This window comes from Malus sylvestris, chromosome 15, assembly GCF_916048215.2.
Source record: "Malus sylvestris chromosome 15, drMalSylv7.2, whole genome shotgun sequence".
NCBI classification, from domain to species: Eukaryota; Viridiplantae; Streptophyta; class Magnoliopsida; order Rosales; family Rosaceae; genus Malus; species Malus sylvestris.
Genome location: NC_062274.1, coordinates 5,189,859 through 5,217,766, shown reverse-complemented (window position 1 = coordinate 5,217,766; position 27,908 = coordinate 5,189,859). Strand labels below are relative to the sequence as shown.

The following is a 27,908-nucleotide window of genomic DNA, read 5'->3' as shown; positions in this document are numbered from 1 at the left end:
TCGAATATCAAATTTTGGAGTACTAAACAAACAACAAAATAGGCATTAAAATGTTAATATGTATTTAGTGTCCACTAATAAAAATGTTACTCTTATCTCATTTTTCATATCACATTTGTCTTATCTCATTTGTACCATCTTTCTAATAGATATAAAACACACATGTATTGATAAGTCTTATATTAGACAGGTGATACAAATGTAGTATAAAAAATATGGTGAGTGGTATTCCTTTTTACTTGTAAGTGAGGGGTCTTAGGTTCGAATCTCGTGGATGGCGAATTCGATACCAAATTAGGTTGCTCATTGTGTGACTTAACCGAACTCTTCCTCTTCATAGTGTAAAATATATCGTTGTACTTAAAAAAAAAAGTAATGCTATTCATACTATGTTTTTGTACCATATTTTCATGCCACCTTAGGTGGCATTTGATGTGGATAACCATATCATTTGAATTAATCAGATTTTTAAATTTAGTTCATTATTTAATAAACTAATAATTAAGAAAAACTAGTTAATTAAATGATAATTGTGGTATAAGAGGAGTCTTTCTTCTTCCTTTCCTTAGGTTTTGCAAATTTTTCAAATGATGTGGCTGTCTATATCAGATGCCACCTAAGGTGATATAAAAATGTGGTATGAATAGCATTACTATAAAAAAAAATAGTTAAGTCCAACTAGAGTTCCAAGTTCCAACATACATGAGAGAAAAACAAACTGTTGGGTCTATTTAAAATTTGGATTAAATTTAATTGGGTATTTGGACATATGGGCTGTGTTCTTGTCAGTCTCAAAGCTGGTCCTTAAGCAGACCCAGAGCAGAGAAAGGAGATCATCTAGGCTCCCAATCGACTCGGTTTAATGAATCGTTGGGCCTTTTGGATTTGAGTTCTTCATACTTTTTCGTCGTGATCGATGAATTCTTACAATTCTAATGCTTGAAGCACAAGGGTCCTAAAACTGTATCAATTAGGATAGTAGCTTGGCCATTACTCTAAATACATTTGGATTTGTGAACACTGAATAAAGGAAGTAACAAATTAGCTAGCTCGTGGTGAGAACTTTCAATACCAAATAAAGTAGAAAATGGAAAATATAATTAGGATATGTTACTGGAGCATGACTTATGGCGCTGGGCAGGAATTGAAGATATGCATCAGCCAACATTTTCCCAAGTTGAACCTGGGCAGGGGTGGTGAGGTGTAAGCCATCAGGTTCCAACGGAAGACCTTTCGCGTCGACGGTTCTCACGTTTAGAAAGTCGACTCCCAGCTGGGCTTCTCTCACTATCTCTATCAGACTTGCTTCTTCCCCAGATGCTAGAGCCACCTATTTATATAACCAAAACACATCCCACACTGTTCATTTTAGACTTGCAGATCAACCAATATTATCCAACTAATTAGTCCATCATTAGATAAATAAGTAATATGTTATTTGACCAGAGATTCTTTCTGTAAGACGTATGTTCTTTTTTAAGGAGTGTAGAGATCGAACGCGTTGCATTTCAATTCATCAACTCAATCATCAAATGACATTATTAATTTGATAGGTTTTGTTTTCATATATATTAGGGTAGGACCTCGAGATGAAAAGAAACAATTTGCCCATCAATTCCCTGTCTCCATTCCAACTCTGAGCTTAGATGTGAAATGAAATCCCTTGATTCAGAAATTTTAATATTTCAATTAAGAAATGCCAAGTTGCACTAGGTTTTCATAGGAATCGTCCAAACTTGTAAATAAATTAGTTAACAATGATACCGACTTCAACAACTTGTTACATTTTATAAATATCTAAACCTAGCTAACAACGTTACATCATATAGGAATTAGGAAATACTGCTTTTGCTTACTTTGGATTAACAAGATCAAGGACTAAGTGGAAAAGCCATGGCAAAAAGCCAAAGAGCTAAAAGAATAAAGTTAAGTATTAAAGTAAATGTGGTTATCAATTTTTTTTTTTTTAATATGGGCTTGTCTAGGTTTGGCATGACTCTTCTATGCCGGCAGTCTGTTCTTCTTGACATTCGGATTTTCTTGACTTGACTGTGCATTCCGATTCACATGTTTGTCCTTCATCATGATGTGTGTTTTTTCCTGATTTCCTAATCTATGCTATTGGTGCTTTGGAACTTGTTTTGAAGTTTAGACCTAATAGATTTTTCTTTAGAAAGGTTTGGCGCCTCGTATTTTTATTTATTTTCTTAAGAGGGATAAGATTTATGTCATCCTTTTTTTTTGAATTTCATGTTATTATTTTTTTCTTGTGCTATGAGGACCAATGTTCATGTCTCTGATTAGGTGTAACTTCATTTTTTTGATTCAATAAAAGTTTTCTAGTTAAGGTTTTTTGAAGAAAAAAAAAAGTACTAATGTAAATGTAAGTTACGCTAGTTAATTAGTTAGGGAAGTGTGTTCATTCTCTTATATTCGAATGCCACTATGAGTAGTTTATCTTTAGTATAAACAAAAACAGAGTAATTAATTAACAATACTAAATGTCATTTAGTACTATGTTCTAGTGATATTTCTTTTCACTTTGAAGTGAGAAGACTTATGTTTGATTTTTAACAAGGATAAATTTGAAGCTCATAATAGCTAATTCATTATGAAACTTGGCCCATTTTTCCAACTTATAGTGTAAATAATATCGTTTAAAAAAATAATAATAAAAACAATACTAAATAATCGTACCTGGATAATTGGGAGATCTGGAGATTGCAGATCCAAACGTACATCCCCCAAAAAAGTTTCCAATCTGTTTTTGTAAGACCGAGCGTCTTCTCTACGAGCTGTATCGCTCTCACCCTGATACCACAGAAGTGCTCTGATCAAACCACCATTCTGCAACGAAACCTTGGCCCTCCCGATCATCTGGTTGTACATAAAAGAGCCTCGTGCCCACTGGGTTATGTTAGTTCCACCGATCGCACAAGGGACTAACCCAATCCGGCCAACCGTACTAGAGTGATTGGCCAAGACCGCATTGGCAAAAGCCATACCGGGTCCAATCCCATTGGTCTTCCCTACGTCGATGTCGGCGTGGAGAGGCTCGCGTGCTTTAACCCACCTGAGATTTGCGTCGAGCCGGAAGACTGACGGGTTGGGGCGGCACTTTGGCGGCACGACACCATCCCAGGTGACGATGCCTGTGGTGGTGTCGTTAACCACACCACCTCGACCTGCCATGTTGCTCTGTCCGGCCAGGATGAATATGCTTTTGACATGTTGATCTGTTTTTTGGTTTGGTTGTTGGGCAGTTGGAGATGCTGAGCAGGCTTGAGCCACAAGGGACAAGACAAACACGAAAAGCAGCATTGTGGGACAGGTAATTGTGGGTTCTCCTTTCCCTTAAGTTTGAAGGCATTTTGATAGCAAAGAGTCTTGCTTTTTTAAATGATAGTGTTACTTACCACCAAACCAAACATGGACAAGTATGGTTGAGCAAATGTTAGACATTGAACTACGTTTGATCCAATGGCCGGCCATAAGCATGCTACTTTTTGGATCCTTTTGAGCTTTCCGCGACGTTGTCCTTTTTGAGTGTGAAAATGTATCTTTTCTCTTTATAGGGTTGGGGAAGCAGGATGTGCATATGGATGACAATTTAACCCGTCAAATTCGATTCCGGCAAATAACCGATTCGAATGGTTTGGTTTCAGGCATAAGATTCCGGGTATACAGTTATGGGTAACCGTCGGTAAAATTTTCTGTTTCGGATTCAGTTATGGTTATTGGGGTATCCATCCCAAACCCATACCCGAAACCGAACCATTTCATAAATGAATAAAAAAATATAAATATTTATTATATGAAAAGGGATTGTTAAATATCATAATGGGGAATACCGTTCCTTGATCAAAAGTTCGTCACCCAATGGGTTCGGTTATGGGGAAAATCTATTCGGGGATTCTACGGGTTCGGATTCGGGAAAAATAAACGGGTTCAGATATGGGGATGGCACATCTGAACCAAATTCGCCCCGGTTCCATCCTAGATGTGCATGTGCTCCATCGTTCCTGAATTGCATGATTTTTTTTTTCATTTGTATCGTTTTTTTTTTTTTTTTTTGCGTGAAGGCTTTTCTTAAAGCATTTGATTGCGTTTTTTTTCATAACGAGATATTTTTGTTGTAGATTTCAAATTTTTTTTGAGAGATCTAGAGGGTTTTCTAATAGACTTACTCTGATTAATCACGATAGCATTTTTTTGTTAGAAATTAACCCCGATCGCTAAAACCCGACAATGTTCCCCTCTTTTCAGACTCTATATGATCCTAGGTTCCTCGATTGATTTTTTATTATTTTTAACTAATTCGAGTAATGTTATTAGACAACAAAAACCTGAAACAATCACTAATAAAATCCCTAATACAAGTCCCGCATTACTTCACCTTGGTTCGACTGGATCAGGAAAGACCAAACTCTCTGTCGACTCAAGTCTACAAAGGCTTTCATAATGAACAAGGCAAGCCCACAAAATCCAAGGTTTTAAAAAGAAGTGGGATATCCACCAATTGGACGCGACATCTGTGTCTGAAAATAATGGAAAGGAAGCTCAGGCTGCATGGGAAAACTTAGTTTTGAAACCAACTAGAAATTAAGCCTGCGCGTTGGTGCTGAAATCAACTGTTTCAGGCATAATCGGATAAATAAAACACATTTAAGTCGAATAAATTCAACACAATTATGAACAAACAAATAGATACATGAGTGAATAAGGTCAATAAGATAAGCAGTTTTGCTTTTATATACATTCAAGTGAGTTGATATATAAACACATTGTACAATGAGTGGGAAGAAACTGAACGTCTTTGAATAGAAATAGATGATTTCCAAAAAAGTTATGTTTCCTTAAGAAACAGAAGAAATATAAGCAACATGCAGTTCACACATATTTTGCCCTTGTAGTTAAGATGGCAAAATATGTGCAGTTAATAAAAACATAGAAAGTGTTAAGTACTTGTTCAAGTTGCTAATTTTCCAAGCACAAATGTTCAAAGCCAAAAATATGCAGAAGCCCTGTTTCCATATGAAAGAGAAGCAACATGCAATTCACACATATTTTACCGCTGCAGTTAAGATGGCAAAATATATGTCCTGTAGGCTAGGCATCTGTTTTAGCAGTTAACAAAAAAAAGAAAAAGTGTTCCATTCTTATTCGAGCATCTAAGTTGTCAAGTAAAATAAAAATACGAATGAAATACACTACAAATTGTATATTTTGTCTTTAAAATGCGATTCAAATCCGAAAGTAATAAAGATGGTAAACTGTAGTCATGGGTGGCTGCATCTACCGCTTGATAATTCACATTCTTCATCCTCCAATTTCTTGCAACAAATTTTAGTAATTACGAACGCCCCAAACTTACTAAAAGATTTTCAATAACCTTCCTTCATTGTAGGGTCCAAGAAGAACCAAACGATTTCGAGAACTCGCATTGCAAACATAATAGAACTAATTCAAATATGAAAACCCACAAATCACAATGCTCCTATCAAGTGAATCATCTCCATGGACCGCATCTTCTAAAATCGTAAAAGGCCTTTCTTTCTCCACTATTTGAATCTTACATTTCTTTTCTACTATTGATCTATGAAACCAAACTTATCACTTAATTAAATCTCAAACACTTCAACTAAATCTTAAATTAAATAGAGCTGTTTAATTATATTAAACTACATAAATTAAACTATAGGGAGGGGGAAAGAGAGGAAAGAGAGAAAAAAGAGAAAAGAGAGACCTGGAATTATTGGATCCTCAATACTGACCGGGCCATAATTCTGATTGGGTTTCAAAAGCGAAGTGTATACCAAATGCTATTCAGTGTTGTTGGATGCTGAAAAGTAATTGCAATCCAGGAAACCATTTCATTTATAAGTATAAAAAATAATAGAAAGAATCAGGGAAAATCTGCGATGGTGGAAAACATAAAAGCCAAACCAAAACTATAAACCTGTATTAGAGGTTTATTAAATCCAATGTTGAAACCCATTTAATAGTATTGTTCAAAACCTAAAAAAAGGATTGAATAGTCATGGTAGAGTGGAGGGAAAAGAAGAAGCAAGCCACTATAAAATTACAAGCATCGTCCAGCTGAGAACAAATATGTAAAAAAAGTTGGCCACTTATTTGCAAGATGGAGAATATATTAAGGCATGTTCATGGATGCGGAGGCTAATGAACATTGTTAGATACTGGGTATGCATATCATTCATTTAGTAGATATAGAGGGTAGGAGAATGTAGTTTCAAAATTGGAGAAGACCACTTACGAAGAAAAATATAATATAAATGTGAATTGCAAATATAAATCCAATTTTCAAACAAAATTCATTAATATAAATCTAAAATTTGAACTGTCTATGTTTTCTATTAAACCCCATTATTTATCTTCTAGCCATCATACGTTTCAAACAATACCTTTTCATCAAAAAATTTAAAACCAGTCATACTCATACCAATCAACTCTATCATGCTCAAACCGGTTCGGTCTAATATGTAACAAAAAAGTTGTACTTCATATTTACTATACCATGTCTCATTTGTCCCTTGGTGAAGTCAATATCGTCCGACCAACTGACCATTATTTTGCAACAGTTAAACTCTACCCCACGGGATCTTGCCACTGGAGGAGCAGCTTTTGCCACTGTAAAAAGCATCGCTTCCTCTTGCTCCATCCTTTACCAAATTGTTGGAACCGACGCTCATATCTACTGGTTTAGTAGCTGGTTGTTTTGCATTTTTCGCAACCCAGTCTTCCCTCGTACCTGAAAGTTCCCAAGAAAGTTAAAAGCAGAAAGAAATAATAACCCATACATTCTCCACGTTGCACATAAAGCTCATAATTAATTTTAGAAAACAAGCAAGAATAAATTTCTCAATCCTACTTCTGTCAAAATTTGGTGGCAATTCTTTTTCCCAATAACTGTTTCCCTTTTCATTACCCATGGCTACACAAAAGTACATAGAAAGTTAACTAACAGGATAATGAATCAGAACATAGTAGTTGATCAGAAAAGATTAAAAACACACGAAACAAGAATGAGAACATTGAACCCTAAACCCTATATGAATACTATCAGACCATTCGTAACATGCATAATAGTTTTGACAATATGAGGACATTGAGGACAAACTTCAACACTGATGAAATCTTATAAAATTGCATTGTTTGATAAGAATCAATTATGTTTGGTTCTTTCTTGTTGAGGGAGATGTTACAACCAACTCAGCTAGAGAGTCATTCCTACAACAACATCACCCTATGCAAAATACGACACATGCACATACTATGCCACATATAATTTCTCCTCTTTTTTTTTTTAGAGGCTGAGCTGGTATGATATTTAGCATGAGAAATTAAATGAAATTTAAATAAGTTTCAAAGAGAAGAGAAGGCAGCAGATAATATCTTAATTCCCCATAATTTTGACAAAAACGGTAAGAGGAGACATATAAAATAGTGCCTGTAATTCACATTTACAATAGATATTGGCTTTCATTAGGTGAGCTCAATTTCAGGACACCAAAAATATAAATTTGAAAGGCCATCAATTTGTATGCCTTTTTCAAGAATGCCCGACAGATTGGGGAAGCATAAGAGGAATAAAACATTATTAGGCATAAGCCACATGATGGAAACATTGCTGTACACATAGATATGCAAGGTGCAAGACACATGAGAACTGTTCTCCAAATATAGTTCTTACAAAGAGTTAATTAGACCAGTACAATGATACACAAAGAAAGACATGAAAGAAGTGGGAGAACATTTATCGTCAAAGAAATTATGTGATAATCAACCATAGAATGCATTTCCCTGCATGTAGGATTCATGCTCCTGCATGTTATCGAATGTTAATGAAATTGAAAAGACATAACGAATTAAAGTAATGCAACTTAACAAAAAACAAAGACATCTGGGCTGTTCAAGAAATAAAGTCAAAATATTACCTCAAGAGTTTGATGAAACCTAGATATATTGTTGGGGGTGATCCTTGATATAGAAATATGGCTCAAATCCATGAAAATGGCACCAAACACTATGTCCTAGGATGATGCGACAACTTATCAAAGTCAGAAAATGCATTATCTCAGTTTATATTAGTTTAGTTTAGTTTGGTAGCATATATGATCCCGGTGCAGCAACATAGAATGCTTAGTAAATGTTGAATTTCTGAGAACAAATAACCAACATGATTGACCGAAAAAACAATGCAGATGCTTTAGTAATACAAAATTACAGTTTTATTGAGGTTTCTCACCAACCAAACATTGTCATAGCAGAAAAATAATCCTAAAAGAAATTAGGAGCACAAACTAACCTTCCATTGTCGAGCAGCAAGGAAGAGGGGGAGAAAATTGATTCCTTGAGGAGCTTTTTCGTTCAAAACTAAGTCGAGCAGCAAGGAAGAAGGGTTGAGGATTGTTGTGAGCTGGTGTTGCAGGTATAAACATATAGAAAGCTCCACTGTCTCATAACAAACACAAATCGAATATGATCACCATCTCACATTAATTACCTAAAATTCAAATGGTTATATACTATGTAGAACAAATTAGTTACATTTCATTAAACTAAAAAATTTACATTATGAGAAATAAAAAATTTGTATTGTTTATATGAAAATAGAATAACAAAGAACATCATTGACTACCATTTTATTCGGTAGTTTCCTCCAACTGCAATTGTTGAGATTGTAGGAAGTCTTCGAATAAAGCCTTCAATTCACCCATCCGTACACAAACATAATAGACAATGTTTTTTAGCGAATTATGGACAAAGCTTAATATTCAAATGCATGGAAAACAAAATCCAATTCTAGGACGAATGGGTGAGCATGACTTTCAAAGCTGGTTTATGTTTAAATTAGTGAATCACCATAAACTTTGCTGGTTGATTTTCACTCATGGCCTACTTTTTATTCAAGTTCCTGTAAACAAAATTGGTCTTTTAACATGCTATTTTCTAAATTTAAAAAGGATCATTATTTGTAAATAAATTCAAATCCCAAATTGAAATTGCAGTGTAACCAAGCCACAGTTTATCAGATGGTTTTTTTATCCTAGCCATAATTAGACTAATTGCTTTTTCACATGCTTTTTTCTCTCATAATTTATAGAAATGTGAAAATGATCATCACAAATTTCAAAACCTGCATTAACCAAAATTAATGCAGCTTTCGCTTGTATTGACTGTGAGAGATGAGGGTTTCTACTGTTTGAGAGGAAGGAAATCGATCAGGTTTTTTTCATAGTTAACATCACTAATTACTGTGTGAAGCTTAATTATCTAACTACTCCTTATATAAGTCCATACATACATATATATATATATATATATATATATATATATATATATATCAGAATGATGTTTTCAGATAACCTACCAGGCATGATACAGACCTAGAGGTTATGGATGCACTGTTCAGTTTAGAGATTCGAACAAAACACATCTTCAACATAAAGATACTTTATATAAGCCGATAAAATTAGTAGTCTTTAATTGAAATCAAGCAAGATGGTATCTTCTCCAATATTCAATCACATATTCAATCCAAACAACATGGCTAATATTCAAGAACATGTCCAATCTTTAAGCACATTTACAAAACAGATATAGAACATTTTAAAATCCTCTTAGCAGCATAACATAAACATAAAAATCCAACAGAAAGACAAAGCAACATACCAGTTCTCTATCTTGTATGTTGTTTTCATGTGGATCTTCCTAACTCATCCCAAAAAACCGTGCACATAGTTCACCTGCAAGTATCATCCCACAACCAAAAATTAGACAGAACCAAGGAATACATAAGGAACCAAGAAATGGGAAAAAAAAATCAACCAACAGAAGAATGAGAAGCAAACACCAGAAAATTTTGAAGAAGCACATAAATGAGCATAGTGAAACCCAAAAATCAAATGATGGTTCTAACAAAGCAAAAGGAAAACAAAACAATAAACAATTATTTTGAAATAGTGCATAACCTATTGAATCAGAGGGAAAAACCAAAAACCCATACTCTACCATACACCCCTTTGTGATTCTCTCCTCGATGACCCTGCTCACTAACCCATTAATTAATCCCAAAAAATGCACACAGCCATGCTTTCTCCTCCCTCTGTCTATCTCGATCGAAGGCAGATTCTCTGCTCTCCCACTTCCTGTGCCCTCCTATTTGTGTGGTCATAGTTAAGCCACGTCAACATTTTATATTACTATTCATTTTTGTCTTATTATCTTTATAAAAAAATATATAAAATGTTGACATGACTTAACCGTGACCACACAAAACATGAGGGCACGGGAAGTGGGAGGGCAGAGAATCTGCCTCCATCTCAATCTCCCTATCCATCTCTCTATATAAAATCACAAATCCCCCAAAACCGGACCTAACATACTAAACAATTAGAAAATCCAAGACAACATTAAAGAATACAATTTAAAAAAGAAACTTATCTTTGGATTTAAGGCATGCAGCTCAAGATCTGGCATACCCCACTCTTAGTAGGGTTTGTTGATGACCCCTACCCCGTCTCCTTGAAATCCCGACGACCCATATGGTCTTCTCTGACTATACCCACCTTCCCATCTGCATCAACAGTGCCGAGACCCCTACCCCTCCCCCTTGCTCTTTTTCCATCGCCATCTCTCTCTCTCTCTCTCTCTCTAATAGACCCTCCCCAAAACCGTAATTGAACGACAACAAATGATAGCTGCCCGCTGACCCCCTATCTCACCCAAAACAGAGTGACAAAATTGCCCGTCATAATAGACCATCCCTACCATTGGATTGTAATCTTTGATGGCAAAAACATAATTAAATAATTTGGGTCTTACTGAGGGTCGGGCTTCCCAGCTAAAGCCAACACATCCGGCTACTGACCCAAAACCAACATAAATACGAATGGCATGGTTGTAAAACCTTTCTTTAGACTAAAGTAATTTGACCATCGTGGGCAACTTCTTAAAGAAAAATGGTCAAAAAATTTTCACAACTCCACATTTCATGTCACATTTACTTACGCTCGAGAGTAAGATTTTTTCCCTCCCATTCCCTTTTTTTCTAGTTCTCTCCTCTCTCTCTCTCTCTCTATCTCTCTCTCTCTCTCTCTCTCTCTTCTTTTTCTTTTTCTCTCTAAAAGAAAGCAACATAATATGCTGACATGACTTAATCGTGAACGTTCAAAACTTCAAATAGGAGGAGACAGAAAAGAAAGGAAAATGGGAGGGAAAAGATCCGGATCCACAGGCCCTGGCCCTTTATGCAATAGAGCTTTCTATAATCACTGGAATGATTAATGTTCCTTCTTTATTTTTTTTGTCAAATTCAAATAAATATTAAGTACTTATACCAAGACACACATTACTTGGCTTCTTAGCTAAAAAAAAAGTTTACGCATGTTTGTACCATATTTAGGGCCTCCGTATTTAGACCTCGTATAAATACTCGAGGGACTCAAATGTAATTATGTAATAAATGGAGGGGCAGATATGTAATAAGTGAGGAGCCCTTATTCTATAAAAGGGCCTTCTCACCCTCACAATAAGGAGGGCTCACTCTTATAGTCAGAGCTTTCATCCTCACAGAGAAGCTCTCTCTCCCTCACAATCATATCACAAACAGAGAAATACAATATCAGTGTGGACGTAGCCCAAATATTGGGGTGAACCACGATACATCTTGTGTTATTTACTTTCTTACAGATTCACGGTCGGATTTACGTTGTTCCAAGACCTTCGGTTTTGTGCATCAACATTTGGCACCGTCTGTGGGAAATGACATGAAAAGCTATGTCGGTTCTCTTTCATTTTTTCATCTCACCACCGTGAAACCTTCACAACCTCACCAGAACAGCCACTGTGAATCTGCAGAAACCCAAGTTCCAAACAACCCGACACATATTATTTTTGTCAAGTTATAAGTTCCTCATCTTTCCAGTTCCGTGACTCTGGGTTCCAATTTGTCCAAATGTCTTCTGGTACTGAGTCTGAGCTATATTCTCCTTCTTTTTCATCCTCACCTGGGTTACCTGACACATGTCGTCCTTCCACTTGTCCAACTATGTAGTTGGTCCCAAAATCTACCTCCGATTGACTTCTGCAGAAGTTCTTCGATGCCACGGTGTTCGACTTTGATTACGAGCAGAACGGATTTTGGTCTCCTCCGGTCCAGCGTACGATGTTCCTTAGCTCTCAAGGAAAAATCGTCACTGAACAAGAAATGCTTGCCAGACTTTCAACCCTGACGGATGCTCCTTCTGCAAGACACGATAAAGCTTGTTTTGGGTAGCAGCAGCTTCCCAATCCGATGAGCTCCTGGTGGACGACGAAGAGTTTGTTTTAGAATGAGGGCTGCATACCAAGTCTCCTGATCTCACATTCACGCGATCCACTCATCTGTCACCATCAACAACTGCATCGACGACCCGGAAAAGGCTTTCGGATCTAGGTTCGGACTCAAAGATCCAGTTTCAGCTCCATCACACCTTTGGGGATTCTGATTTCTCACCGGTTGGTACCTTCAGTGCCCGCTTAAAGACGTGGAATCACGGTGGTCAGAAATTTAAGCTGAAAATCGATTACAAAAGCATCCGTGGTGAACACAACACCAACTGCACTTAGGTTTTTGGCTGTTTCTAAGGATTTATTGATGGTGGAGTTTCCTAGCACAAATCGAATTAAGTAGCTACAGATCAAGAAGTTTCCCTGGATCAAATCTTGATTAAAGTTGCTCACCGACAAGGACTTTAGCGGCAAGACTTTGATCAAGCAAGACTTCAAAACGTCGATATTGAGATCTAAGAGTTGTGGACTTTTCTTTGGCCAATGTGACAAAGCACAGAGAGAGAGAGAGAAGCAATGGAAAGCAAAAGGAAAAGAGAAAAAGAAAAAGAAAAATGAAGAGTGAGAATGGATGGGCACGACTAGGCTATCCAAGAAAAGCAAGTGGTTTGCAAGCAAAAGATACCTTACAAAGCAACATGAGTGGACAGAGAAAGAGCGGGGAGATCAGAAAAGCAGAAAGCAAAAGAAAATAAAAAGAAGCAGACATAATTGCGGTGGTGATGGCATGCAGAAAAGAGAATTATGGGCGTGACCCATTGAGCAGAGGGTCGGATTTTTTTTGAATGATGTAATTTATTTTTTTTATCTTTCGAAAACATCTGTATAAACCCCATCAGAGGGTAATCACAAAAAAAAAAAACGGCAAGCCCAAAATAATGGGCTGGAATGTTATGTAGAGGGCGAAGACCCATATGCCCAAAAGAGCCAGACCCTCTATTATTACCAACCAGGTGATCAAAAGTACGTCCAGTACTCCAAATTTATTCGGCACCCTGCCACTATTATCACCAACCAGGTGATCAAAAGTACGCACAATACTTCAAAATTATTCGGCACCCTGCCGATATTATCGCCAACTAGGTGATCAAAAGTACGCCCAGTACTCCACAAAATTTATTCGGCACCCTGCCACTATTATCACAAACCAGGTGATCAAAAGTACGCCCAGTACTCCAAAAATTATACATGAACATCACTCATGTCAATCATACATAAACATTCATGAGCATCACTCATGTCAATCATACATAAACATTCATGAACATCATTTATGTCAACATTCATGAGCATCACTCATGTCAACATTCATGAGCATTACCTATATAAACATTCATGAGCATCACTCATGTCAATCAGCTTCGAAAACTTCATTTACAGAGCTCTAACTTCGAGAGCTTCATTTATAAAAGCTTCATTTACAAAAGCTCCAGCTTAAAAGCTTCACTTGCAAAGCTTCACCTACAAAGCTTCAGTGCAGGGTATACAAATACCGCCTCCAAACAACCGCCACTTCGGCTCATACATGGATTAAATTTGAAGTCTCCTGCCAACAGTTTCTATTGACTGAAAACTTGGGGGATTACATTATGTACCATATATTGGGCCTCAACTGGGCCTCATAAAAATACTTGGGGGACTTAGCCCATCACTTATGTATTGATGAGCGAACCCTTATTCTATAAAAGAGACTCCATCACTTTCATTAGAGAGCACCCATTATTCATGTACTGAAGAGCGAGCCTTTATTCTATAAAAGGGACTCCCTCACCTTCATTAGAGAGCATCGCCATCAGCTGAGCAACCGCCTCGCCGCGAGCATCAACTCTAACCCATCACTTATGGATTGAGGAACGAACCCTTATTCTATGAAAGGGACTCCCTCACCATCATTAGAGAGTATCGCCGCCTGCTGAGCAACTGCCTCGCCGTGAGCATTGACTCTAGCCAATCACTTATATATTGAGGAACGAGTCCTTATTCTATAAAAATGACTCCATGACCTTCAACGCCACAAGCCGAGCCAACCAAGGCAACATAAGCCACAAACCGAGCAGCCTCGCAACATGTGCTACTTCTAGTTGAGCATCATTTCAGATTGGGCACCGCCTCATATCGAGTATCAGTTCTAGACGACATCTAGTTACTTCGGCCCACACATGGACTGAATTTCAAGTCTCCAACCAAAAGACTCTATTGACTGAAGACTTGGGGGGATTACTGTTTGTACCATATTTAGGGCCTCCGTATTTAGACCTCCTATAAATACCCGAGGGACTCAAATGTAATTATGTAATAAATAGAGGGCAAATATGTAATAAGTGAGGAGCTCTTATTCTATAAAATGGTCTCTTCACCCTCACAATAAGGAGGGCTCACTCTCATATTCAGAGTTCTCATCCTCACAAAGGAGCTCTCTCTCCCTCACAAATAGAGAAATACAATATCAGTGTGGACGTAGCCCAAACATTGAGGGTGAACCACGATACATATTGTGTTATTTACTTTCTTGCAGATTCACGATCGGATTTACGTTGTTCCAAGAACTCCAGTTTTGTGCATCAAAAACGCATTCATGTCAAATTGCAAGTTGTTGGCAAAAAGGTTAATTCCTTAAATTTAAAGCATATCCATCAATGATGGAGAAATTTTTAGCTGTGATGGGAACACAAGTGGTACACCACGTGTTTTAACAGGGGTGGTGGAAATTTTTATTTTTTAAGTTATTAACTTTTTAGCACACATATATCACCATTTCTATAATGACACGTGGTGTACCATCACGTATACCGGTCACACTGAAAAATCTCTCACAGTGATGTCCAAATTTGACCTTTGAATTACACAAAAATTATTCATAGACTCATAGTTGGCCTCATAGTTGGCCATTTTAATAATATCACTCCGACAATACTCTCTAAATCTATTTCAAATTTTTATTTATTTTATAATGAGATCGAATCATTTGGATAACTGTTCACAAAATGAGATCTAGCTATGCCTTTGAATTAGTCTTTTGGGTGTGTTTACGTCAAGTTTTTCTTAAACGTCGTCCGCTAGGCTGTTTGAGATGCTCTTTTAACTCCAAATATTTCCATACCATGCCGTGTCCATAATCTCATGCTACGATGGTATGGGTCCCTTATATATCAACTTGTCCTTCAGTTGGACCAACCCGTATCTAGATTGCATATTCCATGTTGCGACTGTCGCTTATCAAAGACTTTCTTTTGTTGACAATCCTCTGTGCTTCCTCGTGATCGGAATTGTTTAATTTTTATGTTATGTTTCAAAAAGTTGTACGTGCCAAAAATGGGTCGACTAATCCATGAATATTTAGCCATTTGATTCAATTTTATGTGTTTTTATATTTATACAATTTGCATGACTAAACATTTGCAAGCTTGGATTATATTACTATTTGTTTAACGTGCAGATCGAGAGGAGAGGAGATCAGGGTGCAGGGAGCCGGAATGTAGCCTTGATACAGCCTTAGATTTAAAAATCGATAATATCGGTACGTTTTTTTCATATAACGATATTTCGTGAGTATTCCTTTAAATTTCGTTAATATATCGCGATAATATCGATATTATCGATAATATCGCGATATTATTCATAATATCGCGATATTATATATAATATCGCGATATGAACCTAAAAATATTTGAAAAATTCTGAAAAGTCTCAAACATGCACATAAAGGGGTTCAAACCCCTCCCATCTAACTCCTTCAGCGAGTTGACCACCATACCACTTACGTTTTTATGAAAACATGCTAAACTATTTATATATATGGTTTTGTTTTGAATTCTTTTTGCAAGAAACAATTTGCACATATTCCAAATTTTTTGTGGTATTATATTTTAAATTGTGTCAATTAATTACTTAGTCAATGACATGTGGTTTTTAATTTTTCTATTTTTTATTTGGTCACTTACATGTATGGTTGGAAAAAATTCCCGAAAATCCCAAACCAAACCGAAAAAGTCCCAAACCAAAACCATCCCGAAAAATACCGAAATTTTCGATATGGGATTGGTTTCCAAATCCCATTTGTTTGGTAATCCTGAAATCCCGAAAAATACCGAAGTATTTGGTTTCCTATTGACTTTTGGGTTTCGGTTCTTGAAAGCCATTGCTATGGTTGTTGACTACTCTTCACAATACACTTACTCTACACATAGTGATGATGAAGATAGTGAAAATTTTGAACCTCATAGGAACTCTATGTGGTACTTAGTCACTCATGTATCTTACCATGCAATGTATAAAGTGTAAAATATTGTACTAATTCATTATATATAAACGATTATGGTGTGTTTAAACTTCTTTCATTAATTATTATATATTTTCTACACTCACAATGTTTGCCAGCTCGCTATATAATCAACTTAAATCAGTTAAATCCATCATGCAATGCATTTCATTCCAAATTTTTATGATAAATTAATAGATAATTGACTAAATAAACATCCTGTAAAGTTTCAATAAAAATTTCCAAGTTTTTCTTACAATTTCCGTGGTTTCCATGTAATTTTTATCGATATCGATATTATCCCGATATTTCCATCGATATTTCCGTGTTTTCGGACTACCGATATTTCCGATATTACCGATATTTTCTTCCTTGGATACAGCTTATGAGAAAGAAAGGACTGGCTGCGGCCCTGCCACATTTGTCCCACAGACAGACATATTAAACCCATTGGGAGAAGGGAGAAGGTATTGCTTGTAAAAACCCATGCTATGCTATCCACTAGTGTGCCCACGTTTTGGGATAATTCTTCCATCCGCCATGTTCTCTAATATCGGCCAATGGTCCCTTATTCTTTTGCTTTTTAATTTTTTTTTCTTTTTCAATACAAGTAATCAAGTATCACTTAGTACTATGATTTAGTGATATTTCTTCTCACTTGTAAGTGAGAGGTTTTAGGTTTAATTCTCACCAAAGGAGGTGTTGAACCACATTATTCTAGCTAACCCATTGTGAAACTTGACCCACTTCCTCACCTCTTAGTATAGATACTATTTTTTGTTAAAAAAAAAAAATACAAGTGATAAAGTAAACTCGAAACTTTAGATACTGGACAGGAGTAAAAATTCTTAACAAACTAAGCCACATGTTTCTATTTTCCAATAAAAACACAAATTAATTTTCCTTTTAACAAAAGGCCTAGTATAAAAAAAAATAAAAATTCTACTTCCATTATAAATAAATTATTAGCATTATTCAATTTGGGATTCTCAATATAATGATAACACTAAACGTCTGATTATATATATAATTAAGGAAAACCAATACAAATAGGAAAAAAATTTAGTCAATGTCATAGAGGATTAGGTGAGACATACTACATATCAAGATCCGGACTGCAACTGCCAACGCAGTCTACTTCCCCGCTTAGAGCAATTGGAACCATGCCACTATGACATGAGCTAAGGAAACTCAATTACTAAATAGCAAGGTAAAACACATCCTAAAATATTTAAGGTTGTACTATAATTGTACTTAATGGCACAAAACATAATTATTACCATAACAAGTAGAAATGTATTTGGTAAAACAAAATAAAAAATAAAAAGGCAAAACCCATTGGCATTGCAAGTTGCAGTATATTAGTGGCTTCAAGATTAATTAGGCGCCCATTAGCACCTTGGGCAGGTGATGACTTCACCATTACCTTCGGCGTGTGGGGCTGCGTACCTCACGTGAGGTACACTCGTGTGGCAGTGGAAGTCGCGTGAGGAGTACGGCTAAAGGACAGGGTTAGGTGGGAGGCGGGTGCGGGTAACAGTGTGCCTACGTGTATTTGTTTATTTGACAGCTGTTTCCCGCGTAACGACATTTGCATGTTGGTTAAGTTAAAGATAGGGGAATACTCACTAGAGAGATAATAACCCTTTTTTTGTTGCTTTCCTTGCTCTCCTTTTCTCAATTTGTTTGAATGTACTATACACACATCTATTTTTACTTCTTATATATCTTTTATTAATTTCTATCATTTGATTTTCTTCAATTCATCCGATCCAACATCAAAAAATTAGAAAAGTGTGTGAGGAGTAAAAAATGATATGCGGATATCACACATTTTTTATTTTTTTTCCTGTTTCTCCTTTCCTTTTCCATCCTCACGCTTTTGTCTTGCTAATCCCTCCCACACACCTCTTCTTATAAGTTATAAATCACTGTCGTAATTTGGCAAGTTCGTTTAATTACATGTCGTGTTCAATTAATCTGACACAAGAATTATAATAGTTTTATTTTAGTTCTAGTAGCTCTCGTTTGCTATTGTTGTGAGTGAGTGAGTTGTCATATAGGCCAATCATGCTTAAGAACATCTTTCGTAATCAACGTTGGTCACACTTTGAACTACATTTGTAATTTTGCGTCTGATCATGTTTTATGTTCAACCAACTTCATATAAAGTTTGGTCCTTGTATTTTAGTCTCTTCAATGGTGCTGAGAAAGCTGATATATGCGACAATGCTACCAAAAATCTTTCTTTGTATTCCATATTATATTATATTAATATTTGAGTGAAAAAGACAGTGTTATTACAAAGTTAATCGAACCTAAAATTTGATGAATTTAGATTATAAATTCAACTTTTGATACGTTGTGTTGAAATGCTTTTGTGAGTCTTTTCGACTCCCGGAATGGTGGATTGCTGTGGCAAAACCACTAACGGGTGCCCTTTTATAAATAAAATAAAAATTCTTATGTACATCCTAACAAATTATATATGGTAATTGAAAATGTCAAACCATACTAACTTCTTTGAACCATTAATTGATGGATTTCTTTACATTCTATATATTAATAATTAGATGTGGTATTAAGTTGCAAAGATGTAACACCGTTGCTATAAGACCTAAGGCGACCTCCACCAGATTGAAATTAATTTGAAGATCAAAGTCCAAAGGGATGAAGCAACCAGGAAGGGACCAAACAACAAACCATTCAATTGAATCAATTCCGCCGGTTAGACGGTGGGGTCGGTTATGGCAGTTCAGTTTCAGGTGGTGGGAGCGTGACCGGCACGTGGCGGTTGGAGAAGTAGGCAGTTAGGGAGATGGCCGCTGCCCACTGTAGTAGTGTGGGCCTGAGATTTTACAGGCTGGACCGGACAGATTTGCAATACCGTTCGTCCCCCGATTCTGCTACTTAATTTTGGTCGTTTCGTAAGTCAGCTCATCAGCACTTCCGTGCGTCCGTTTCCCTTCTCTCTTAGAAAAAATCTTTTTCTCGCCCGCCAAATCGCCAGCCTGGCATTTGGTCAAAATCATCCGTTTGCTTACGCTTCCCATCCAATTCCAACCCCACCACCCCCAACTAAACCAAACCCTACCCTTCCCTTTCTAATTAACATCTAATTTCTCATTTTTCAAATTCAAAAATTTAGATCTTATTGTTCCAGATAAAGATCACAAATGTTATCTGGAGAAGTTTTTGAGCGTGATCGTGAAATTGTAAGTGATATTCGTGATTCATTTATAAAATAAAATTTTTGTTTGATTTGTCTGAATTTATAATATATTATGCTGTCGTTTAGTTATATAATTACGGGTTTGACAAAAATGATCGTTTGAAGGCGACACTCAAATATGTCTTCCTTATATTGAACCCCGTGATTGCGTTCAATTTAAATATATATTTTTTTAATAAACAGTATTACTTACACTAAAATGAAGGAGGTGACTTAGCCTCACAATGAGTTAATAATAATATGGTTCAAATTCTCATTTGGCGACAATCAAATTTTAAGACCTTATCCTTACAAGTAAAATTGATTACCACCAGACCGTAACTAAGTGACTTTTCAATTTAAATATTTGACAAAATAAGTTATTTTTGTTGGTATATTTAACAAAATAAGTTAAACAAAATAATAAAAAATCTAATAACAGCAACTTCCCGGTCATTGTTTAACTTCCAAAACGGCCGCTCAACATTTAAATCCCGCGGTTTTAGAGACGTGACATATCTTCAATTGTTTACTGTTACCGTCTTCACCTCCCACTTCTCATTTAAAGTTGCTCAATTAAATATTTATTTAAAACTCAAATTAAATAAAGAAAAAATGAAAAGAAAACTAGTGAAATAACCATTGTTACCCGGTTATATTAAAAAAAACTAAAACTATTAGAAAAAAGGTGAACGTGACTGCAAAGAACAGAACATACTGTTTTAATCATCTAACATAACTTACGTTTTTATCAATCAAATAAACGGTGATCATCGAAGTTAGTCAAGATTCATTAACTTGGAGGTTGTTGAACCGTTTGGGGCTCCACCATTGATCATCATCTCGGAGCCTATCGTTCAAATTTGAGAAGACTTTACAAGATTCTAGTGAAAAGAGTAGGGCAATGGCAAGAGTAGCCGAAGATAATTTTGAAATCACTTTTATTTTAATTTTTCCATTTGTTTTTTTTTTCATAAATAAAAAAATAAAAAGGCTAAACAGATGGAGCGATTAGATTTTCTACGTGTAGGTTAGAGGGAAAAGGAAGCGACGCGTGGTAGTTGACAGCTGTATGCTAATAACTGCCTTGCCTGGAAAAATCCACACTCGCAACGGCTCAGACCGGTTACTCGGACCGGCTATCCCCAGTTACCTATATCTCTTTCCTCGTATATATCTATACCCACCCGCACCTGTATCACCTTCTTCTTCTCAGAATAAGGTGAGGCTCCGCCACCGCCGCCAACGCCGCCACCTCTTTCTCCTTCTTAAACCCTCTAGCCTCCCTCTAGAATATTATTTATCATTATTTTCGAGCTTTATTTCAGTTTCTATTTAATTTGACAAAAAATTAGGATTTGTTTTCTATGGCTTCCACAAAGAAGGTGGTGGATCGGATAAAGGGTCCATGGAGCCCCGAGGAAGACGAAGCGTTACAGAATCTGGTCAAGATCTACGGCCCAAGAAACTGGTCGCTGATCAGCAAGTCGATTCCTGGTCGATCCGGCAAGTCTTGCCGTCTGCGGTGGTGCAACCAGCTCTCCCCGGAGGTGGAGCACCGCCCCTTCAGTCCCGAAGAGGACGACACCATAATCAGGGCCCACGCCCGGTTCGGAAACAAGTGGGCCACCATCGCCCGGTTGCTCAACGGCCGCACCGATAACGCCATAAAGAACCACTGGAACTCCACCCTCAAGCGCAAATGCTCCTCCATGTCCGAAGATTTGTGCTCCGACGTCCATGACCACCCGCCACACAAAAGATCCGCCAGCGTCGGTGCCGTTTCGGGTACGGGTCTCTATTTTAACCCGGGTAGCCCGTCCGGATCCGATTTGAGCGATTCTAGCTTGCACGGCGGTGTCTCTCCCTCGTCTCAGGTCTTCACCCCCCTTGCGAGACCCGTACCTCCTCCCATTGCTCCGCCGCCGATGGAGGCCGCGACATCAGCTGTGGCCGTTGATCCGCCCACCTCGCTCAGCCTCTCGCTTCCCGGATCCGAGTCGGAGTCGTGTGACGGGTCGAATCATATGGGGTCCGGATTCGGATCCAATCCGATTGTTGGTCCCACCCAGATGGTAGAGCAACCACATGAGGTAGCAGCTCCACCGCCGGTGGTAGGATTGCTGCCGCCGCCGCGTCAGAGCAATTTGAACAACAATCAGCAGTTTTTCAGGTCGGAGTTCCTGGATGTGATGCAGGAGATGATCAGGAAGGAGGTGAGGAACTACATGACGGGGATTGAGCAGAAGGGGCAGTGCATGCAGACTGAAGCCATCCGAAACGCTGTCATAAAGCGTATCGGGATTAGCAAAATCGAGTAGCTACAGGAAGGAACCAGATAGAATGACGTAGTAGTGCTAGTGATGATGATCATCAAGATGATCGAGAAGATGATCGAGAAGGAACCAGATGAATTTAGCCCGAAAGCTCAAACAAAAAGAAAAAAGATCCAACTCTGTTATTAAATTTCCCTTTTTCGTTTTTGTTTTTATTACTAGTGAAAATCATTTTGGTAGTGTACAGATGGCCGAACTGCGCATGTTTATTAATGGAGGGCACAACTGGGTAGACGCAAATTTCAACCAATTTGTTTTCAAATATTTTTTTTGGTAAATCAAAAATATAAATTGGGAAATTTTGAAGAATTGAAATTCTACTCAATTAGGTTGGTTAACAATGAAGATGTTGACGGAACCACAATTGGTTACAGCAGGCAACCCAATTAACTTGTTCTTATTCTCACTTTGTATAATACTTATGTTATTTTAGGACAACCAGACCTGTAAACGGGTCGGGTTCATTGAGTTTGGATGAGGTTCAATCTGTGAACCCGATCTGTTAATTTAACAGGTCATTCAGACTTAACTCGTTAAGCTAATGAGTCATTTGTTTTCTCCGTTAATTATTTTTATTTTATTTTATTTTTATTTGTACATTTCATCCAAATCAATTACAGCCCCGTTTTATAGAGTAGAATTCGAATTCCAGAGAGGAAATAACCAGATCAAGGATTCAAAATCGAAGGGCTTTCCCTGCTGCACAATGTGAAGTACACAATAAGAATACACGATGATCGGTTTCTTAGTCTTTTGGTTTGGGGTTTATATCTCAAATCACACCATCTCGCATATCCCATTCAAAATTTCAAGCAAATTCGGAACTGAAATTCCGAACAAACTTTCAATTAAATTATAACATAGTCTAAACTGTGGAATTTGCATATAATCGTTCCATAAATAAACAATTAAAAATAGATAAGAAAAGGAATTTTATGTATCAGAAAGACGATAGGTACGAATTGGTCACCAGCGATTTCGATATGACTTGTCTGGTAGCTTTGTGCTTCTCTAGAGAGGGAAACAGTGAGGAGAGAGAAAGGACGTACAGAAACACGGGTGTTAAGTTAACGGGTTTCTTTTAGGACTATTGAAATTACATAAAAGTCTTTAATAACAGATGGTTAACGGGTTTTACGGATTTATCTAAAATGATCCGTTATTTAACGAGTGATTAACGGGTTGATCCATTAACCACTCGACCTGTTTATCACTCACCCAAATACTAATTTTAACTGGTCGAATCGGGTCAGGTTGAAAATGTTAGGTCTATGTAAAACTCCATCATTGTTAAGGGCAATGGCATTACTATTTATAAATATAATTTTTTACTTTTTATACTCTGTAGGTGTGATGATATTTTTAATTACGCTCGTTAACCCTTGTAAGTTTGTTTTAAGTGTGAATATTGTAAAATAATAACAATAAAATTCATAATTTTTTCCTATTTTATAATTTTTGCTGTTGTATCATTTTTTACAGTCGATTTCCAAACTCATGAGAAATTCAATGCACCTAATTTTTCCACGACTTAAAATGGTAATTTTTCCACACTTTTTTGCCATTTAAAATCATGCGGTCTAGATCATCGGGTCGTTTAGAAATCCAACGACTGAGAATTTGCTACGTCAAAGAGGCGTTGGGATGCTCTAGTGCAATTGTTGCAGCTCTTGTTGGTTCACACTCTCTTCTGCGCATGAATTGCACACACCACACACAAAAAAAATTAAACAATGTGGCTGACGTTATGCTAACATTAGCTTTACTTGCTGGTGCAAAGCCGGACGTAACTTGCTCGGGCTTGACATAGCCTACCACTTGCCTTATTCTTCCTGGACCTGTGGCTTTTTGGGCTGGGGGGTACTCCAAATTTAGGGCCCTTACCCTTGTCTTGCACCAACCGGAGATGATGTATGTTTGAACCATTTTCTCAATAATTTAGTTTAATTTAAAGAGCATATTAATAATTTAAATAATTAAAAAAGATTATAGCCAAGGAAAAAATAAACTGAGTAACATTATTGGACATCGATACAGTTTTTATCAAATTAGGGAAGAAAAAAAAAACCTAAGCGGTTTTTTTCCAAAATATAACCTTAAAGAGTTTCCAATCTCGGACTCTCAGTCATCTTGATACTGTAGAAGCATCTCAACTACTTGCGTCATAGTAGGCCTTGCATCTCTGTCTTCCTCCGAACACCGAAGAGCCACTTTCATGAGCCCTTCTCCCTTCTTGCTCTCTGTATTTTCAAATCCTCCGTTCATGTTCTCCCTCACCCGTGAAACCATCATCTTCTTCTGCGTCTCCCCTCCACCTTCCGATGATTGAACACCTTCCGCCGGGCTTTTTCCGGTCACCATCTCCAATACAACAATCCCATAGCTGTAAACATCCACTTTAGAAGTGATGGGCATGTTCTGAATCCACTCCGGTGCCATGTAGCCTCTTGTTCCTCGTATCCTCGAAAACTTCGAGTTGCTGACTTCACTTCGGTTTAAAAGCTTGGACAAGCCAAAATCCGCCACTTTCGGGTTATAGTTCGAGTCCAAGAGTATGTTTTGAGGCTTCACATCACAATGTAGTACCCATTCCAAGCATTCTTCGTGCAAATAAGCCAGCCCTTTTGCTGTCCCCACAGCAATTTCGAACTTTTGATTCCAATCGAGCACATTGGAAGATAACTTCTCAGCCAAGGAACCATTCTTCATGTACTCATAAACCAGAAGCCTGTGCTTGCCTTCCACGCAATAGCCCCACATTTCGATCAAGTTCATGTGGTAAAGCTTCCCAATCAGGCTCACTTCCGCTAAAAACTCTGCTTCCCCTTGGGTTGCAGCATTCAACTGCTTGATTGCTGCGACGCGTTGATCAGACAATGTGCCTTTGTACACAATTCCTCCCCCACCTCTCCCAATTTCTTCTTTGAAACCTCGTGTCGCCTTTTTCAACTCGGAGTAGCTAAATCTTCTGAAACCGGTTACAGCATGAAGGTAGCCTTGTGTAACCACATCCGACTCTTCTTTCTCTTCGCTGCTTCGCATCACAAAATACCACACAACAATGATACAGATAAGTTCAAGACCCCCCAATGCAGATGCAAATTTCAGCATAAAATTGACGGAACCATTTGTACTTTTTTTCTCATATGTTCTGGAAAGCTGGCTTGTGAGTTTGCTCGAGCACATGTTGAATCCTTTTGCAGTAGCATTATACGAAGAAAGGATGGATTTGGGCAGCTTCAGATACAGCTCTCCTGTAAAACCAGGCGTGCGATAACCGTTTCGAAATTGAGTCTTGGGATAACAATTGTGATGGCCACCTCCAAACTTGTAGTGGAAACCTGGACAGTTGCATAACTCTAAGCATATAGCTTTGCACTTTTCTAATGACGTGTTAACGTAAATGAAGTAATCGTACCCGAAATATTCAACCCTCGGAAGATACATAAAGTCGAACTGATCTCGAGCTGTACTACTTTTACAAGACACATTGAAACCTTCTGTAGTAGGCTGGCATCCATAAGCCCAGTCGTTTTTGTTTCTCATTTCGTAGCCTGGAAGGCACGAGCATTTTCGACCCGAACTAGGCTCATACGTGCACAAACCATTAGGCCCACAAATGCCATGAATTTTGCAGGGTTCAGCAATTGCTTGCCATGAAACAACCCATCTATCTCCCGGGCTTTTTCGACTGTACAATCGGAGATTACCATCAACATCCGCCTTCACTCTTCGCTGCAACTTCACGCCATAATCTGATGACATAAAATTAAGTCCATCCGATGCACTGAAAATCCCCAAAGCATCTAGCACTGCAACCCTAGAGTTGTTGTAAGTTGTCCTTCCAGCTTGCAAACTTAGCAGCCAAGGATCATGCCAGTATATGCTCGAAACCTCTGGGCCGTCGTAAAGAAGCCGAAGCGTGTTATCATTGTCGAAAAATAGAGAGTAGAACCCGGATGAACAGTTAGTGAGGCTTCTTGAAGAGACAAGCTTTGTGTTCCTAGTAAGTTGCTGCTGTGGTAAAAGTGTGTCTGTGGGGGAAGCGAAGCTTTCCCACAAAGCAACACCCTTGAGAGTGAGAAGTACAAGATTTCCGTTGTCTTTGAGAATTAACTGGGCCAGAGAATTAGAAAAAACAGTGTTGGAGGACCAAATGGTATATTTTCCAGCATCGGTTAGAATAAGGTTGCCGTTTTTTTGTAGGGTGAACTTGGATCCCCTACCGTTGACCAGCTGGTCGCGGTTGGCCGTCCAAACGACGGTGAGGTTTTGAGTGGCGGCGTCGGCTGCTGCTGGCTCGGTGAACCATATCCCGAAACAATACGCATTTTCACCCACCGGAAAAAATCCAGCTGAAAACATGCCATTTGTTGAGATCAATTTGTCGGCTGAATTTTCGACCGAGAGAGACGATCCGGGTTTGAGATTATTGGACGCTGATGATGCCAACGGGGAAGATTGTGCTAGAAAAAGAAGAACAATGCACAAAAATGTAGAAGCCATGTATGCAAATTGTGATTGAAATTAAAGAAAAGGCTTAAAATGTTGTGGTTATTATAGAAGATAGAGTTGCAAGTTGCATGAATTAGGGTTTTTTTTATTTATTTTTTGGTCAATAGAGGGTTTTTTTTATTAGTTTGTATTCTTTTGACTATTTTTTTCTTTGGAATTGGAACAGTGGTGGTTGTTGAAGCCTTCTTTGAAAAATTGTGGAAAGGGAGAAGTAATTAGCATCTGCCCAAGAGATTTTTCAGTGTGACTGGTACACGGGGTGGTACACCATGTATCACTATACAAATGATGGGATATGTACAAAAATAAAAGGCCTAATCGGATAAATGGTCCCCGTGGTCATAAGGTATTCGGATGATAGCCCCTGTGGTAAAAAAATTCGGATTTAAACCCCTGTGGTCTAAATCTGTTAGGATTTATGCCTTTCTGTTAAATAATGCTGACATGGAAGAAGAAGAAGAAGAAGAAGAAGAAGAAGAAGAAGAAAGAGGGAGAAGTCGCGAAGGGAGACCGGCGGGAAGAAGAAGAAGAAGTCCGACGCGGGGGGGGGGGGGGGGAAGAAGAAGAAGAAGAAGAAGAAGAAGAAGAAGAAGAAGAAGAAAGAGGGAGGAGTCGCGAAGGGAGACCGGCGGGAAGAAGAAGAAGAAGAAGTCCGACGCGGGGGGGGGGGGGGGAACGGGCGGAGGGTGGGGGAGCTTCTGGGTTTTTTTTTTTTGTAAAAATTCAGGTTTTAAAAAAAAAATAAAAATTATTATTTTTGCCACGTGTCAGACATTTGTCAGCCACGTGGCATATATGTGGCAGCCACGTCAACATTATTTAACAAAAGGGCATAAATCCTAACAGACTTAGACCACATGGGTTTAAATCCTAACAGACAAATTATTATTTTTGCCACGTGGCAGACATTTGTCAGCCACGTGGCATATATGTGGCAGCCACGTCAACATTATTTAACAAAAGGGCATAAATCCTAACAGACTTATACCACAGGGGTTTAAATCCTAACAGACTTAGACCACAGGGGTTTAAATCCGAATTTTTTTTACCACAGGGACTATCATCCGAATACCTTATGACCACGGGACCATTTATCCGATTAGGCCAAAATAAAATTTTCCACCACTTTTATTAAAACACGAGGTATACCACTTGTGTTCCCGTCACAATTAAAATTTTCTCCACCTGCCCATGCATGTAATAATTGCAAGTAAATCCAGCGCTTCAGTTTGAA

The 27,908-nt window shown here is 37.8% G+C and overlaps 3 protein-coding genes and 2 long non-coding RNA genes across 6 annotated transcripts in view; 1 reads left to right on the top strand and 4 right to left on the bottom strand.

Moving 5' to 3' along the window:
* Positions 1-721: 721 nt before the first annotated feature.
* On the bottom strand, positions 722-3,360 carry LOC126601947 (probable carbohydrate esterase At4g34215). Its single transcript, XM_050268723.1, has 2 exons — positions 2,698-3,360; positions 722-1,330 (listed from the first exon to the last, which is right to left on the bottom strand). Exons 1-2 carry the CDS (start codon positions 3,319-3,321, stop codon positions 1,046-1,048), a joined length of 909 nt encoding a protein of 302 aa, XP_050124680.1. The 5' UTR covers positions 3,322-3,360; the 3' UTR covers positions 722-1,045.
* Positions 3,361-6,273: 2,913 nt separating this feature from the next.
* Positions 6,274-8,824, bottom strand: LOC126602136 (uncharacterized). 2 transcript variants are annotated; one of them, XR_007615991.1, is made up of 3 exons: positions 8,663-8,824; positions 8,330-8,527; positions 6,274-6,772 (listed from the first exon to the last, which is right to left on the bottom strand). It is a non-coding gene; the product is annotated as an uncharacterized LOC126602136 (long non-coding RNA). The 2 variants fall into 2 exon arrangements; XR_007615990.1 differs by lacking the exon at positions 6,274-6,772 and adding an exon at positions 8,036-8,054.
* A 9,498-nt stretch (positions 8,825-18,322) lies between these two features.
* LOC126602482 (uncharacterized) overlaps positions 18,323-27,908 on the bottom strand; it is a 33,847-nt gene continuing 24,261 nt past the window's right edge. Inside the window, exon 2 of the long non-coding RNA XR_007616133.1 lies at positions 18,323-18,353. This is a non-coding gene — a long non-coding RNA (uncharacterized LOC126602482). The remainder of the gene's footprint in view (positions 18,354-27,908) is intronic.
* Positions 21,029-22,405, top strand: LOC126602478 (transcription factor MYB44-like). Its single transcript, XM_050269362.1, has one exon. The coding sequence runs from the start codon at positions 21,191-21,193 to the stop codon at positions 22,142-22,144; it is 954 nt and encodes a 317-aa protein (XP_050125319.1). The 5' UTR covers positions 21,029-21,190; the 3' UTR covers positions 22,145-22,405.
* Positions 24,146-26,665, bottom strand: LOC126602476 (putative receptor protein kinase ZmPK1). The gene has a single exon (XM_050269360.1). The coding sequence runs from the start codon at positions 26,663-26,665 to the stop codon at positions 24,281-24,283; it is 2,385 nt and encodes a 794-aa protein (XP_050125317.1). The 3' UTR covers positions 24,146-24,280.

What these genes read in the sequence shown, in the direction of transcription:
- LOC126601947 (XM_050268723.1), bottom strand. Translation starts at nt 3,321, where the DNA reads ATGCTGCTTTTCGTGTTTGTCTTGTCCCTTGTGGCTCAAGCCTGCTCA. An exon ending in CAGATCTCCCAATTATCCAG is followed by an intron (nt 1,331 to 2,697) that starts GTACGATTATTT and finishes TTATATAAATAG; the next exon opens with GTGGCTCTAGCATCTGGGGA.
- LOC126602476 (XM_050269360.1), bottom strand. Translation starts at nt 26,665, where the DNA reads ATGGCTTCTACATTTTTGTGCATTGTTCTTCTTTTTCTAGCACAATCT.
- LOC126602478 (XM_050269362.1), top strand. Translation starts at nt 21,191, where the DNA reads ATGGCTTCCACAAAGAAGGTGGTGGATCGGATAAAGGGTCCATGGAGC.